The sequence below is a fragment of the Aethina tumida genome, chromosome 3 (genome assembly GCF_024364675.1).
Source record: "Aethina tumida isolate Nest 87 chromosome 3, icAetTumi1.1, whole genome shotgun sequence".
NCBI classification, from domain to species: Eukaryota; Metazoa; Arthropoda; class Insecta; order Coleoptera; family Nitidulidae; genus Aethina; species Aethina tumida.
Genome location: NC_065437.1, coordinates 6,530,277 through 6,542,753, shown reverse-complemented (window position 1 = coordinate 6,542,753; position 12,477 = coordinate 6,530,277). Strand labels below are relative to the sequence as shown.

Here is a 12,477-nt window from a genome sequence, read left to right as displayed (position 1 = left end):
GTGTAACTTTTTCTAAATTTGACCAAAAGTAATCTTAGATGAGATTGGGAAAGCTACTTGGTGTATAAATATTCCACTTTAATCAAAGTAGTTTAGACCACCATATCATTTTTGCACAAATCACACTCAATTCCCGTGACCCTACGTCAGGGCGTTTATTTTTAGGTTCACGGAGAGGATCAAGGGGAAGTAGCAACGCATCTGCAGCTTCCACCAGATCCAACAAAAGTCCACCCCAGGCGAATATGAATTCGGCCACAACGCCAATGTTAGAAAGCGTAACCGTCGAAGTGCAAGAGCCAAAAGCTTAAGGCGCAAATGTTTTCGCAAGCTGAATTGCCTCAGCTCATCTGAAATCACTTGGGATATATTGGCAGCTGGTTACGTGTTGTCAGAGAAGCTGAGCGCAGTATGTAGCGTTGCCATAATCATAAGCATCTAAAAAATTTACAATCTTATATATTACTTCGGTAGTAAGTGATGTTAGGGACCATTGAAGGTAAATATTGTCCATTCGTCACATTTTACTCAAATATTTGAAACCTGTATTATATTCTGTATATTTCTTCATTCTTCATTTGTATTAACACACCATATTAATATATCGTACAAAAGTACTAGTTTCTTCTAGACGAAGCACAATATACAGTTTACTGAATTAAATTAAATAGCACGAAAATAGTCTAGTTGTTTACTAATAATTAATTATAAATAAATATATTTATACTTACCCGCTTTACTTAATTTTATAAAATTAAGTTTGGTGGTACAAAAAATACTGGGAATATTTTGTGATACTACCAAATGAAACTTAAACTGTGATTGTATGTTGGTAGCTTTAGTTCTACCGGGCAGAGGAAAGGTATTGGGAAAACCTTTTTCTCTGCTCAGGTTTTATGTCATCGAAAAATTATACAAAATTCTGTACAGTGGAGGAAAAAAAAGCTACGTTCTCACAAACATACAAAATGCAGTATGCTCATTACGATACCTCTATAAATAAATATCTCTTTTCAAGAAAAAGTAGAATTCTTTTCTTAGGTATAGATTCTTTTTGATCTTGTTAGATGTGACACAATTTCTATATTGTTAATGATAAAATATATGATAATATAAGACACACTCGAGCTTAGCTCTGCTTGCTTTATATACGAGTTATACTTATTAATATTAGTGTATATTAAGCAAATTTACATACTATCTACATTATTAAATTAGCTTATATCTTTATACTCTTGTACTGTATACTGTATTTTCATTATACTGTACTTGCCAATACTTTTAATAAAATGCTATCAAACAGTGTGTTTTACTTTTTTTGAACCCATGATTGTATTTTTATTTTTTTAAATTATGATATAGAATTATGTATTCGTTTGAAATTTCTTGATATTGATGAACAACGCTGATTTGCCTTGAATTATCAAGACTTTTATTCATCATGTAAGTACGATTTAACTTAGATATTACCAAAGATACTACTAAAGTACGCTACTTTATAATTAACATTTTGAAACCTATATAATATATAATACAATCCACATTATTATTACATATTATATTATGTAAAGATTTTTCTTTTAATGCAAAAAAGTCAGTTATTTCTATTTGACGAAAGGATATTTATTTTTATTTTCAAACAAAACTCAATTAAACCTTTCCAGTCATCTTTGTCCACATTTTCATACGTAGGTTTTCCCACACTAAACCTAGTAGCGAAATATAAGCATTACCATTGTATGGGTTGCCCTTAGTAAAATGTACTTCCATTTAGAATTTAAGATGTTGTAATCATGTTATCATGTAATTAGTCTTAGAATTTTTGCCGACAGGCCGTTCGGGCATAAGCCAAATAAATAAATGAACAAATACAATTTTACAAGATATAGAACATTATTACAATTTGGTATATAATAATTAAAAATGAATTGGCTTCTTTAATTTGTGATTCCTCCACTATTTTGTAAAGACTCTGTATTCATTTAGGCAGTTTTGGATGTGGTGATCAATTTCTGCCTACATTCCGCCTAAAATATAAAAATGATTGCAATTTGGTATATAACATTTATAAATTAATTGATTTATTTGTGATAATGAGTGGTTTCTCCACCATTTCGTAAACTCTCTTCACTTAAGCATACTTTAAGCTCTAATGTTAAGCAATTTTAATGAAATTCTCAGAATAAGTACGAATAACACCATATTTAAATGATTACCTTTTGGTACATAACAATTAAAAATTAATTGACCTATTTAATAATTTGTGACTCCGACACAATTTCATAAACCCTTTTTTAATCGGTTAGGCATGCTGTGAATAATCTAATCAATTTCATGTATTATCTGATACCAAGCTTACTGAAAAGCATCTCGAACATCAGGTAAATTGTCTGGAGGAGGACGTAAGGATTCGTCTACCGATACTATCTCAATCATGTTTGATGGGATTTCAATATCGCGGGCTGTATCTTGCTGGAATATAGGAACATTGAAGGTATTGTACTGCAGTTAATCCCAGCCAAGAATAGATCAAGGAAACTGGGTGTTGAGCTTAGGTTGACTTAATCATTTATCTAACCTCATTAATAAATATTGATAAATTTAATAAAACAAATATCCTATATGATAGGATATAGGCTAGTGCTACGCACAAGTTTTTTCAAAAGACAAAAGAAGTAGATGAGCACTTAGATGTCGAAATTAAATTCTCCAAAATAGTATCGAGACAGACACAGAGAGTCAATAAACAATTTGCTCAATCTGCTGAAGAATATTTCCACAAGGTTGTATATATCTGTCTCCAGAAGTACTTGATTTATTTCAACCAGGCGTTTTTATTCCATATCATATATACAATGAAGACACTGAAACTGTTGAACAGCTCGTAAACGACTACAAACTGCTAACAGACCACACTCAAGCTTCAGTAATTATAAACGAATATCGGCTGTGGAAAATAAAATGGCAGCGGAATCAAATTATTCCACAGTCGATTTCTAATCTTTTTAATTAGATTTATTATTGTAATTTAATTGGAGCCTGTCCGCCCGATATAATTCCGCTCTTACTTTTAGCACATTATTAATGTAATCAGCATTTAAATTGTCTGGAAAGAAAACTAAGCAAGCTGGGATCAGATGACACAGCAAACACACTTTGTTAAATAAATTATCCAATTTTAAATTGTTGTGTATCAAAATGTAATCAGTTCCAAATCTTGCTATTTATACTTATTCTGAACATTTTATTAAAATTGCTCAATATTAAAGCTTGAGATGAAAACACAGGCAGGAATTGATCATCTGATTCAAAGCATGCCTAAATAAATACAAGAGGGATTACTAAATGGTGGATGACACATTAAATAAGGCACTTAATTAATTTACAATTTTTTATTTATATATTTTATTTAGCGCACTACATAGGCTGGTAGGCTTTTGTTGTTCTCCAGTTTAGTGGTTTATCACTGTTTCAGGATGATGGTATCTTGCCACAAATTTTCTTTGAATTACATCCATGTCATCCGCAAGTAAATGATTTTCCATAGCCATGATGCTTAACCCTTCGAAGCTTTGGTTAAGCTAATTAACCAAGGAGCACTGTTTGTAGATTTGTCCATAATGCACATATCTATCGTCGAAATCCAAGCTTGTGCATCAACATTTTCCATATTTAAATCAAATTCTGGCAATTTCACTGTAATCTGAAATGAAGGTGGCTTCAGAGCTTGTAGTAGAACCATGAAGTTTCTGTTTTGTTATTCTAGTAACAACTCCCACTTCTTTGTTGTTTTTGTTGTTGAAGTATTTTCACTGTCATACTTTGTTAATGTAGTGAAATCTACTGCAATGGAATTCTTTTAATTATTTATAAAAACATCTTAAATGAGGACGATTTAAATCTGTCAATGTCACACTCATTTAAGTTTGTTGTTAAATATTATTTCCGACCACTGGGCGACTTTGTACTATTTTTATGTTCACTCTGCCATTCTGTATGAATAAATTTGAGTCGCTTGACCTACGGGTATTTGATCTACTAACTTTGTGAAACGTTAGAACAAAACCGGTAGGTTTGTTGTACGGACCCCATGTTATTCTGTCATCCAGAATTTGGATGCCGACTGTGTGACTTTAACGTGGGAGTTTCGGTAACCAAACTTTACCTAGGATATATAAAAACTTGGTTATATTACTCAAATGTCGATCTTTTTTAGTGGAAAATTGTGAAGTTAATTACAAAAACTGTGTAAAAATTATAAAACCAGGAACAAAAGCCCAAAATAAAATGTTATCGAGAAACTTGATGCAATTTTCTACAAAAGTAACGAATTTACTTAACGAATTTTATATGTACTTATAACCCATTTAATTTTCAGTTGAATCCATGGAAAGTTATTGTGAGGCAAAAGTCTTATACACCTTTTAATACTGTTGTCATGTTCGTGCCACAGCAAGAAGTAACAAAAAAATATTGACCTTACCAATTTAATAATTTTTTATTTTTAAGGCATGGATTGTTGAAAGAATGGGCAAATTTTCCAGGATCCTTGAACCTGGTTTGAATGTGTTGATTCCAGTGGTTGACAAAGTTAAATATGTTCAAAGTTTAAAAGAAATTGCTGTTGATATTCCTAAACAAAGTGCAATAACATCTGATAATGTTACTTTAAGTATCGATGGTGTTTTGTACTTGAGAATAATAGATGCGTATAAAGCAAGTTATGGTGTCGAAGACCCAGAATTTGCAATAACCCAATTGGCACAAACAACCATGAGATCTGAGTTAGGAAAAATATCCTTAGATAAAGTGTTTAGAGAAAGAGAAAATTTAAATGTTCAAATTGTTGATAGTATAAACAAAGCAAGTGAAGCTTGGGGAATGTGCTGCTTAAGGTATGAAATAAGAGATATAAAACTTCCAAATAGAGTTCAAGAAGCTATGCAAACGCAAGTTGAAGCAGAACGCAGAAAACGTGCCTGTATATTAGAATCAGAAGGCAAGCGTGAGGCTGAAATTAACATTGCTGAAGGTCTAAAACGCTCTTTAATTTTAAAATCTGAAGCTGAACGACAACAACAAATAAATAAGGCAGAGGGAGAAGCGATAGGGATTATAAAAATAGCAGAAGCAAAAGCAGAAGGTTTAAGAAAAGTGGAAAATGTTTTGCGGGAAGGAAGGGAGGCAGCTGGATTGGGGGTAGCAGAGAAGTATGTGGAAGCCTTTGGGGGGATGATAAATGGGGGTGGTACTGTAGTGTTGGGGATGGATGCAGGAGATGTACCAAAAATGGTCACACAGGTTTGTTTTTGGTCATTTTTATTTAATTATATATATATGTTTAATTTACTGCAATATAAGGTAGAAGAAAGAAAAAAAATAGTGTTCTGCTTATTAAAAAATTTATTATGTTTATATTTGTAACACTATTTTCACAAGAACTTCTTGATTTCTTATTATAACTTCCCACCAAATTATGTAGTAGGGAACTGTAAGTGATAATAATTTTTTTAGGCGATGTCAATATATAATTCCGTAAATAAAACGAATCAGAGAAATTTGACAAAAGTGAAAAGAATTAGTACGCCAAAAATCAAAGATGATTTGGCGGAATTTTTTAGTGACGATGAAGAATTAAAACAACATAAAGAAAAGCTTGCATCAGGTAAAAATAGTTTATGCATTTTTAAATATAATCAATTAATTGGTTTAACTTTTTTAGAATCGAAATTGAAAGCTACAGAAACTGAAAAACTATTGGAAAAGTAAATTTGAAATTGGATCAAAAGACCTGGTGAAATTTTGTTAAATTTTAAGTACTTTATTATCAATTATGTTAACATCAAAATTGTCATTTAGTTTCTTTTTTGGTAAAATATGAGAAGGAACAGCTTTAATATAAATTTATAATAAATTGTTTTTGTTTATGTTTTTAAAATTATTGTTAAATAATTTATTTAAAAATTTGATTTGGGTTCTTCACTAAAATTTTTTAAACAGTAATAAAAGTCCTAAAATATATTATTGTGATTATAAAATAAATATTTTAATGTTTCATAAACATTAAATTCTCAATATTTGTATACATATTTGTTTTATTTCATTAGTTTTTTTATTCTAAATCGACATAATTTGAACAATATCTTGAATATTCCATTTATTAGTTTAAAAATAACATTTATTTTCTAGTATTTTTCGGAATATTATTACACACTTTTAATGAAAGTGATTTTTCATCCTTCAAAATGATTGTTAAATCCAGATTCAAGTAATGAATTAATTTTCTAATCAAAACATAGTCAAAAATATTTAAGAATTTTTATTTTTTGAATATTGTAACAAATCAAGGCTTTGTATAACTGATTATAGTGATAAAGAGAGTAATTTTATTTTTAAACATATATTTTAGACCTATAAATCATAGATTTTCATCATATACTTTGTTTTTGTTTATATACGTTACAATTTATATAGATAAATAAAGGTTTTATCAATATTATAGAAAACATCGAATTCTTAAATGTTATCTTCGTTTTCGCAAATAGTATTTCTTGATAATTAATAATTTAACAGTTACAAGTTTTAAATCAATTTTTGGTAACAGCGTTTTGATTGAGGAGCTGTAATTCTTTACTTATTAAGGACATTAAAATGTAAATAAATTCTTTTATAGACTATTTTGGAAACTAAATTAAAATAAAATATAAATTGATGTAAATGCGTTTTAAGACTAGAATGGAATGACTGATATGAAATTTCATATATTTTCATTAAATTAAGAAAAGAAACTTCAGTCACCCGTCTAATTAAATGTGAATATTATTAAATATTATATGTACATGCTTCTTTTCTTTTTAGTTTATTTATAACACAAGAAACTAGGGCAACAAAAATGTAAATAGATAAACTGAGAGAGAACATTGTAGTCCTCTTTATAATTGAGTAATTATCATTGTGGTGTTTTTGTAAAGTATTTCTCATTATAGAATGTTCAGATTTACTGCATTTATTCTGTTGTTATATACCAAGTAAAAAATTAAACAAAATAATTCATTTTTAAATAATAGATATTTTATATTAAACTATCTGAAAAATACCACCAATTAAGAACTTCTCTAAACTCTTAAAAAGGCGGATGTTCTTATGAAAAAAGTAAATGATTATATTTATTTTATGAAATCAGCAGCAGTGTAATATGGTGGTTCAATATGTACATTTTTATTTACTTATTATTTAAAAATTATTACGTGTGTTTTATTTTATGATTTATGGTTGCCCATTTTTTAATTATGTGGCACAATTATAATGGCAATATTTTAATATGTAAATGTCTAATGTTAAGGTAGATTATCTAGATAAGACGTTGAAGAACCAACCAATGACACTCTAACAGTCCTTCAATTAATAATTAAAGATTTATTTTAAGACTTAATATATAATAAAAAAAACTTGCAATATATAATTTACAATAATACTAAATGAAGGACTTCTTGGACCTCCAATCTAAGTATTCATCAAAATTATCATCATCTAGTTCTTCTTCCTCCTCTTCATTTCCAGTTTGTTTTGAGTCATTTGTGACTGAAATAACTTCTACCTTTTTCTTTTCTAAAGTTAATACCCTAGAATGCCAAAGAATACAGTTGACCATTTTCTTTTTTATATTAGAATTAATTAATTACCTTGATAAATTTTTCATTTGCTCATCTATTTCATCTATCTGTCTTTCATTGGTAGCTTCTTCTTGATCTTCTGCTATAATAGCTGCACTTTCATTATCTGCTTCTTTAATAGCCCGTACAAATTTATCCCACTCCTCTTCAACAGGATCTTTATACTCTTGATGCCTTGCCTAAAAGTATGAAAATGAAATAATCAAAATTTTGTGTAATGTTGACTATCAACCTTGGCATCAAGTTTTGGATCATCAAAGAATCCTTCAGGCAATTCCTGTGCATCATCTGTATCCATTTTTTCATGTTGTGGTGGCCCAGTTTTATTTATGGATGGTTTCGATGTACCATTATCAAAAAAATCATTTGGTAAGCCATTTTTACCTTCAACTACTTCAATTTTTGTTGCTAAAGTTACAGGTTTAGGATTGGCATTTTTCAGTATGCCTTTTGGCTTTTTTTCTGGAATTTCAACCACTTGTGGTGGTGAAAGAGGTCTTTTTACTGGAGTTGTAAAATTGTTAGTCCTTTCTTTTAATTTTCTTGCCAACTCAACATTCTGTTTGTGCTGCTTAGCATTTATGTGCACTGTCCAAACAGATTCTGACCGAACTACAGACTTACACAGTATGCATGTCAATTGCCCTTGTTCATTATATGTAATGAGGAGTTAAGGAAAATTTATTGCTGGAAGGTAACAAACGTTATAATTAATGTAAAGCTTTATCAAAAAGGATATTTTGCCAATGGGGAGTCTATTTTTTGGACATCTCTCTGTGCTTTGCCTTTATGTTCATTCATAAGCTTTCTCAACTCAGATTGAGATAATTTCTTTTTCGCATTTTTAAATGTTGCAGACATCGTAATAAGAAATTTAAAAATTTTTAAACACAACCATAACCTCTTCTGAATGTTTTGAACGGTGATCAGGGTAGCAAACATCAGAAAATTGTTTGAATTGAAAACTTTTTTAATTAATTTTTCGATATAATATATATATATATATATATATATATATATATATATATATATATATATATTTATGAAAATGAAATATTTTAAAATTAGATTTTCATTTACTTAAAAGACAACGTAAATATCTACCAAAATAAGAAGAAGAAGAAGAAGAAGAATAAAACATAACCTTTCTAATGATTGTCATAATCAACTGAATGGTTTGTAAATATATTATATATTGAATATATTATATTAAGTACTAATGTGAACTAGTTTTAGGTATTTAATTTGCGATATAAATCTGCACTAAACAATTACCTGTTGACACTTACATCTGCACATAATGGTAAACATAAAATGAAACTTGTGTGTTGTAAATTATATTAATAATCTTTTAGTACGTAGTTGATAGGAAAAAACAAGCACACGATGGAGGAGTGTGGTGTTGTGATTGGAAAGCCTGTCCTCCAGAAACCATTAATAAAAATGCAATTTTTAAAACTGAGTATTTTGATAATATAAAATTAATTTTTACAAAAATTTAAGTTAATCATATTGTAGAATATTTACAATCCCAGATGAACCACTTCAGGAATATATTGTAACTTGTGGAGGAGATAAATTTGTAAAAGTTTGGGAACTACATGGTGATGAATTAGAATTGAAACATAACTTAGAAGGCCACCAATCTGGTGTGGTATCAGTTGCAATAAGTAACAGTGGAAAATGTATGATTTATTATATTTTAAATATTCAAATTTAACAAAATTATTTTCAGTATGTGTGTCAAGAGGATTAGATTGCACTTTGAGAATTTGGGACATCGAGAAGGGAAGCCAGATTGCAGAAGCAGTTGTAATGCCAACAGATTCATGGTCTGTTTTATTTACTCAAGATGATCAACATGTAATATCCTGTTCAAAAGCTGGAATTGTCACATTGTATAATGCAAAAACAGGAAAACCAGAAAGAAAATTTGGCAAAAACACTAAGGGCAGTTATCCATACAGTATGGCATGTGTAGGTGTATTAAAAGTATTTTGAGAAATTACAATTACTTAAAAATATATGAGGGTGATGTACTAATCACTAAAAAAAAAAAAAAATAAATATTTGTGCTGTTTACAATTATCTACATTATAAGAATCTATAATATATATAAGAAAATAATATTTTTAGAGTCCAGATGGAAAAATAGTTGTGACTGGTAGTGCTGATGGGATTATTAATGCATATGATATACATAATGGCAAACATTGTGGAAGAGTAGAAAGTCATGCTAAGGCTATTCGAAGTATGTGTTTCACATATGACTCCCAGAATTTATTAACTTCATCTGAAGACCAACAAATGAGAGTTTATGATGTGTAAGTGAGTCATTTTTATACACATAAATATTGATTTATTTCATCACATTATAGGCAAACTACAGGTATTGATATGGTTACCACTATATGTGGACATGATTCATATATTTTAAGTGTGTCATTGTCGCCTAATGGGAAATATTTTGTGTCTGGTAGTGCAGATATGACTATCAAAGTTTGGGATTTTGAATTAAGAACTTGCTTGGAAACATTCATTGAGCATACTCATCCAGTAAGTACCTGTTTTTATTAATATCTTGTCCAGCTTTCAATAAACATTGTAATACACAAAGCTTATATTATTCAGCTAGTTTTATTAATACTTAAATAGAATTTTCATTCTCTTTTAAAATATGCATTTTGTGTTGCGTTTGTGTCTTAATTGATTTTTAGTTGAATTAATATTAATATTTAACAAAAGTTAGTGTATAATGTATAATTTAAAACAATTTTATTAAAAATAATTGTGGAAAATTTGTAGAAATATTAAAATTAAAAGTCAACAGTGTATTGAATTTTTTTTTCTACTGTATACACAATTTATGATTTAATACTTTTATGTTATTAATTTTAGGTATGGTGTGTAAAATTTGCCCCGGATGGCAATAAAATCATTTCAGTATCTGAAGATAACAGTATTAAAATTTATTATTTTCCCTCATAATACTGTTTGTTATAAATATGTGTATTACATTATGTAATATGTATAGTTAAGAATGTTAATAAATAATATTTTGTTATATTTTCTACTTCTTTGTACAATTATTTAAAAAAAGTGAATTCAGTATTGTTAGAAATTAAAACGTTACTTAAATTTGGCTGTTAAATGTTATTTTAACTTCTATATAAATAAAATTAATCAATTACAAAATTGATAATTTATTATTGAAAATGGACATATTCATAAATCATGTCTGCAGAATAGAAGAGAGACTAGATAATTTGGGAAAGGGAGGCAACTTAACTAAAACTTCCGTCAGTGTAGAAAAGTTACACCACTGAAAATAGTGAAAAATATTCAATTATTTGAAAAATATATTGAAGAAAATTTAAAATTATATTTTTTGCACTGACATCACCTTGCAAATGTAAGTGGCTCAACCTATAAACATAAACAAAGTATTGTATGAATGTTAGAAAAAATGTTTACCAATGCAGTGGAGAGCAGTGTTCATGTATAGGCCAAAAAAAAATAATTTTAAAATAAAAAATTTAAATTTATTCAAATCATATTTGATAAAGTACTCTTTTTTATTCTAATTTAGAAAATTTTTAGTTATCCTCATTTTAATTATAATTAATTATATTGATAACTGCCTTCTGCAATACATTTCAGGAAACATACAATAACGATCCACGAGTACGACCTGTGAGGGCAGAGACGTTTACATAAAAAGTCATTTGGACTAGAAAAAAGTATGGAATATTTTATTAATGTTCATAAAAATTAACAGTAACTCAAATATTTCTGTATTTTGTGTCGTAACCTTTGGCTTCTATCACTGCTTGTCATCTTTTAAGAATATAATCAATAAGATGATTTATCACTGTTCTGTCACTAACATCATGATATTTTGTCGAAATTTCCAATATTGAAGTGGAAAGTAATCCTGTTTAGTCATTACTATGTTAAACCCGACGGTAAACACATACTACCGAATTTGTTTAACACCATGACAACAGATATGAAAAATCCGAAGGGATAAAAATCCAAATTTTTAAAAATTCTTTCTTCCACTACTGTGGATATATATATATATATATATATATATATATATATATATATATATATATATATATGGAAATCAGCTTTTTGCTGACTGAATTGATGTCAGCGGAGTGTTCAGAACGCTACAACGAACGTCTGATTTCTCAAGAAGATATTCGAAATGAAACCAGTTTGTTTTCTTCTTGAGTGGGGCGCATTGGTAGTAATTGGACCGGGTTTCCAAAGTGACCGGATATTGTCAGAGGGAACGGCGGCATGGTTGACGAAGTCTGCGTCAGTGCGCTGAAGGTGCACCGATACAAGAGGCCAACCATTGTCACCGTGGCGCATACGATGCATCTTGGTGACCGGGAGACCTTTTTGGATAAATTCGGACCGGACTTGATTCTGGGAGACGGCTTGGTTAACTCCATGAATAATGACAACTAATTATTTGACATCCGGAACCCGGTGGGTGTTATATGGAATCTTTTTAGATTCCAGGTTTTTTGTGATCATCCTGTGATGACATACACAGTCGGGTGGAGCCGTACATCTAGAGAGGTGTTTTTTGTTTGCCGGTAACGGATGTCGTTAGCTTCTTTTTCCTTTTTTTAGTTGTCTATTATATATCCATTATATCCTTATAAACAAAACACTGTTAAATCTTTTACAAAATAAATCAAGAAAATATTTCTACAATTGAATTTTAAATATTTTCAAAAACAAAATCACACATGAGAAGATTTCCTTACTGTAGAATACTGATTGT

At 29.3% G+C, this 12,477-nt stretch overlaps 4 protein-coding genes across 7 annotated transcripts in view; 3 read left to right on the top strand and 1 right to left on the bottom strand.

Moving 5' to 3' along the window:
* LOC109605412 (uncharacterized) overlaps positions 1–1,305 on the top strand; it is a 54,714-nt gene extending 53,409 nt beyond the window's left edge. The window contains exon 6 of one of the 2 annotated variants that reach the window (XM_049964796.1): positions 166–1,305. In XM_049964796.1, coding sequence (XP_049820753.1) covers positions 166–311 — 146 coding nt within the window. In that variant the 3' untranslated portion in view covers positions 312–1,305. Of the gene's footprint in view, positions 1–150 lie in introns of both variants that reach the window. The other variant, XM_049964795.1, reaches the window with a different exon arrangement.
* Positions 1,306–3,396: 2,091 nt separating this feature from the next.
* LOC109605414 (stomatin-like protein 2, mitochondrial) lies at positions 3,397–5,938 on the top strand. Of its 2 annotated transcripts, none has more exons than XM_049965484.1 (6): positions 3,397–4,068; positions 4,217–4,323; positions 4,379–4,459; positions 4,510–5,301; positions 5,515–5,665; positions 5,723–5,938. In XM_049965484.1, exons 2-6 carry the CDS (start codon positions 4,288–4,290, stop codon positions 5,767–5,769), a joined length of 1,107 nt encoding a protein of 368 aa, XP_049821441.1. In that variant the 5' UTR covers positions 3,397–4,068; positions 4,217–4,287; the 3' UTR covers positions 5,770–5,938. The 2 variants fall into 2 exon arrangements, with proteins under 2 accessions (XP_049821441.1, XP_019877542.1); XM_020021983.2 differs by having other exon boundaries at positions 3,397–4,150.
* A 1,463-nt stretch (positions 5,939–7,401) lies between these two features.
* On the bottom strand, positions 7,402–8,595 carry LOC109605415 (zinc finger protein 830). The gene is made up of 4 exons (XM_020021984.2): positions 8,413–8,595; positions 7,906–8,332; positions 7,683–7,852; positions 7,402–7,622 (listed from the first exon to the last, which is right to left on the bottom strand). Exons 1-4 carry the CDS (start codon positions 8,532–8,534, stop codon positions 7,475–7,477), a joined length of 867 nt encoding a protein of 288 aa, XP_019877543.1. The 5' UTR covers positions 8,535–8,595; the 3' UTR covers positions 7,402–7,474.
* A 228-nt stretch (positions 8,596–8,823) lies between these two features.
* LOC109605416 (WD repeat-containing protein 61) lies at positions 8,824–11,428 on the top strand. 2 transcript variants are annotated; one of them, XM_020021985.2, is made up of 8 exons: positions 8,824–8,848; positions 8,904–8,976; positions 9,029–9,135; positions 9,192–9,358; positions 9,409–9,650; positions 9,810–9,997; positions 10,052–10,229; positions 10,572–10,737. In XM_020021985.2, exons 2-8 carry the CDS (start codon positions 8,974–8,976, stop codon positions 10,659–10,661), a joined length of 975 nt encoding a protein of 324 aa, XP_019877544.1. In that variant the 5' UTR covers positions 8,824–8,848; positions 8,904–8,973; the 3' UTR covers positions 10,662–10,737. The 2 variants fall into 2 exon arrangements, with proteins under 2 accessions (XP_019877544.1, XP_049821444.1); XM_049965487.1 differs by lacking the exon at positions 10,572–10,737 and adding an exon at positions 11,334–11,428 and having other exon boundaries at positions 8,830–8,848.
* Positions 11,429–12,477: the final 1,049 nt, after the last annotated feature.

Coding starts and splice junctions, on each gene's coding strand:
- LOC109605414 (XM_049965484.1), top strand. CDS start 4,288: ATGTTATCGAGAAACTTGATGCAATTTTCTACAAAA. Junction 4,460..4,509: donor TGTTCGTGCCACAGCAAGAA/GTAACAAAAAAA, acceptor TTTATTTTTAAG/GCATGGATTGTTGAAAGAAT. Junction 5,666..5,722: donor TAAAGAAAAGCTTGCATCAG/GTAAAAATAGTT, acceptor TAACTTTTTTAG/AATCGAAATTGAAAGCTACA.
- LOC109605415 (XM_020021984.2), bottom strand. CDS start 8,534: ATGTCTGCAACATTTAAAAATGCGAAAAAGAAATTATCTCAATCTGAG. Junction 7,853..7,905: donor ATCCAAAACTTGATGCCAAG/GTTGATAGTCAA, acceptor TCATACTTTTAG/GCAAGGCATCAAGAGTATAA. Junction 7,623..7,682: donor CAAATGAAAAATTTATCAAG/GTAATTAATTAA, acceptor TTGGCATTCTAG/GGTATTAACTTTAGAAAAGA.
- LOC109605416 (XM_020021985.2), top strand. Junction 9,998..10,051: donor CAAATGAGAGTTTATGATGT/GTAAGTGAGTCA, acceptor ATCACATTATAG/GCAAACTACAGGTATTGATA. Junction 10,230..10,571: donor TCATTGAGCATACTCATCCA/GTAAGTACCTGT, acceptor TATTAATTTTAG/GTATGGTGTGTAAAATTTGC.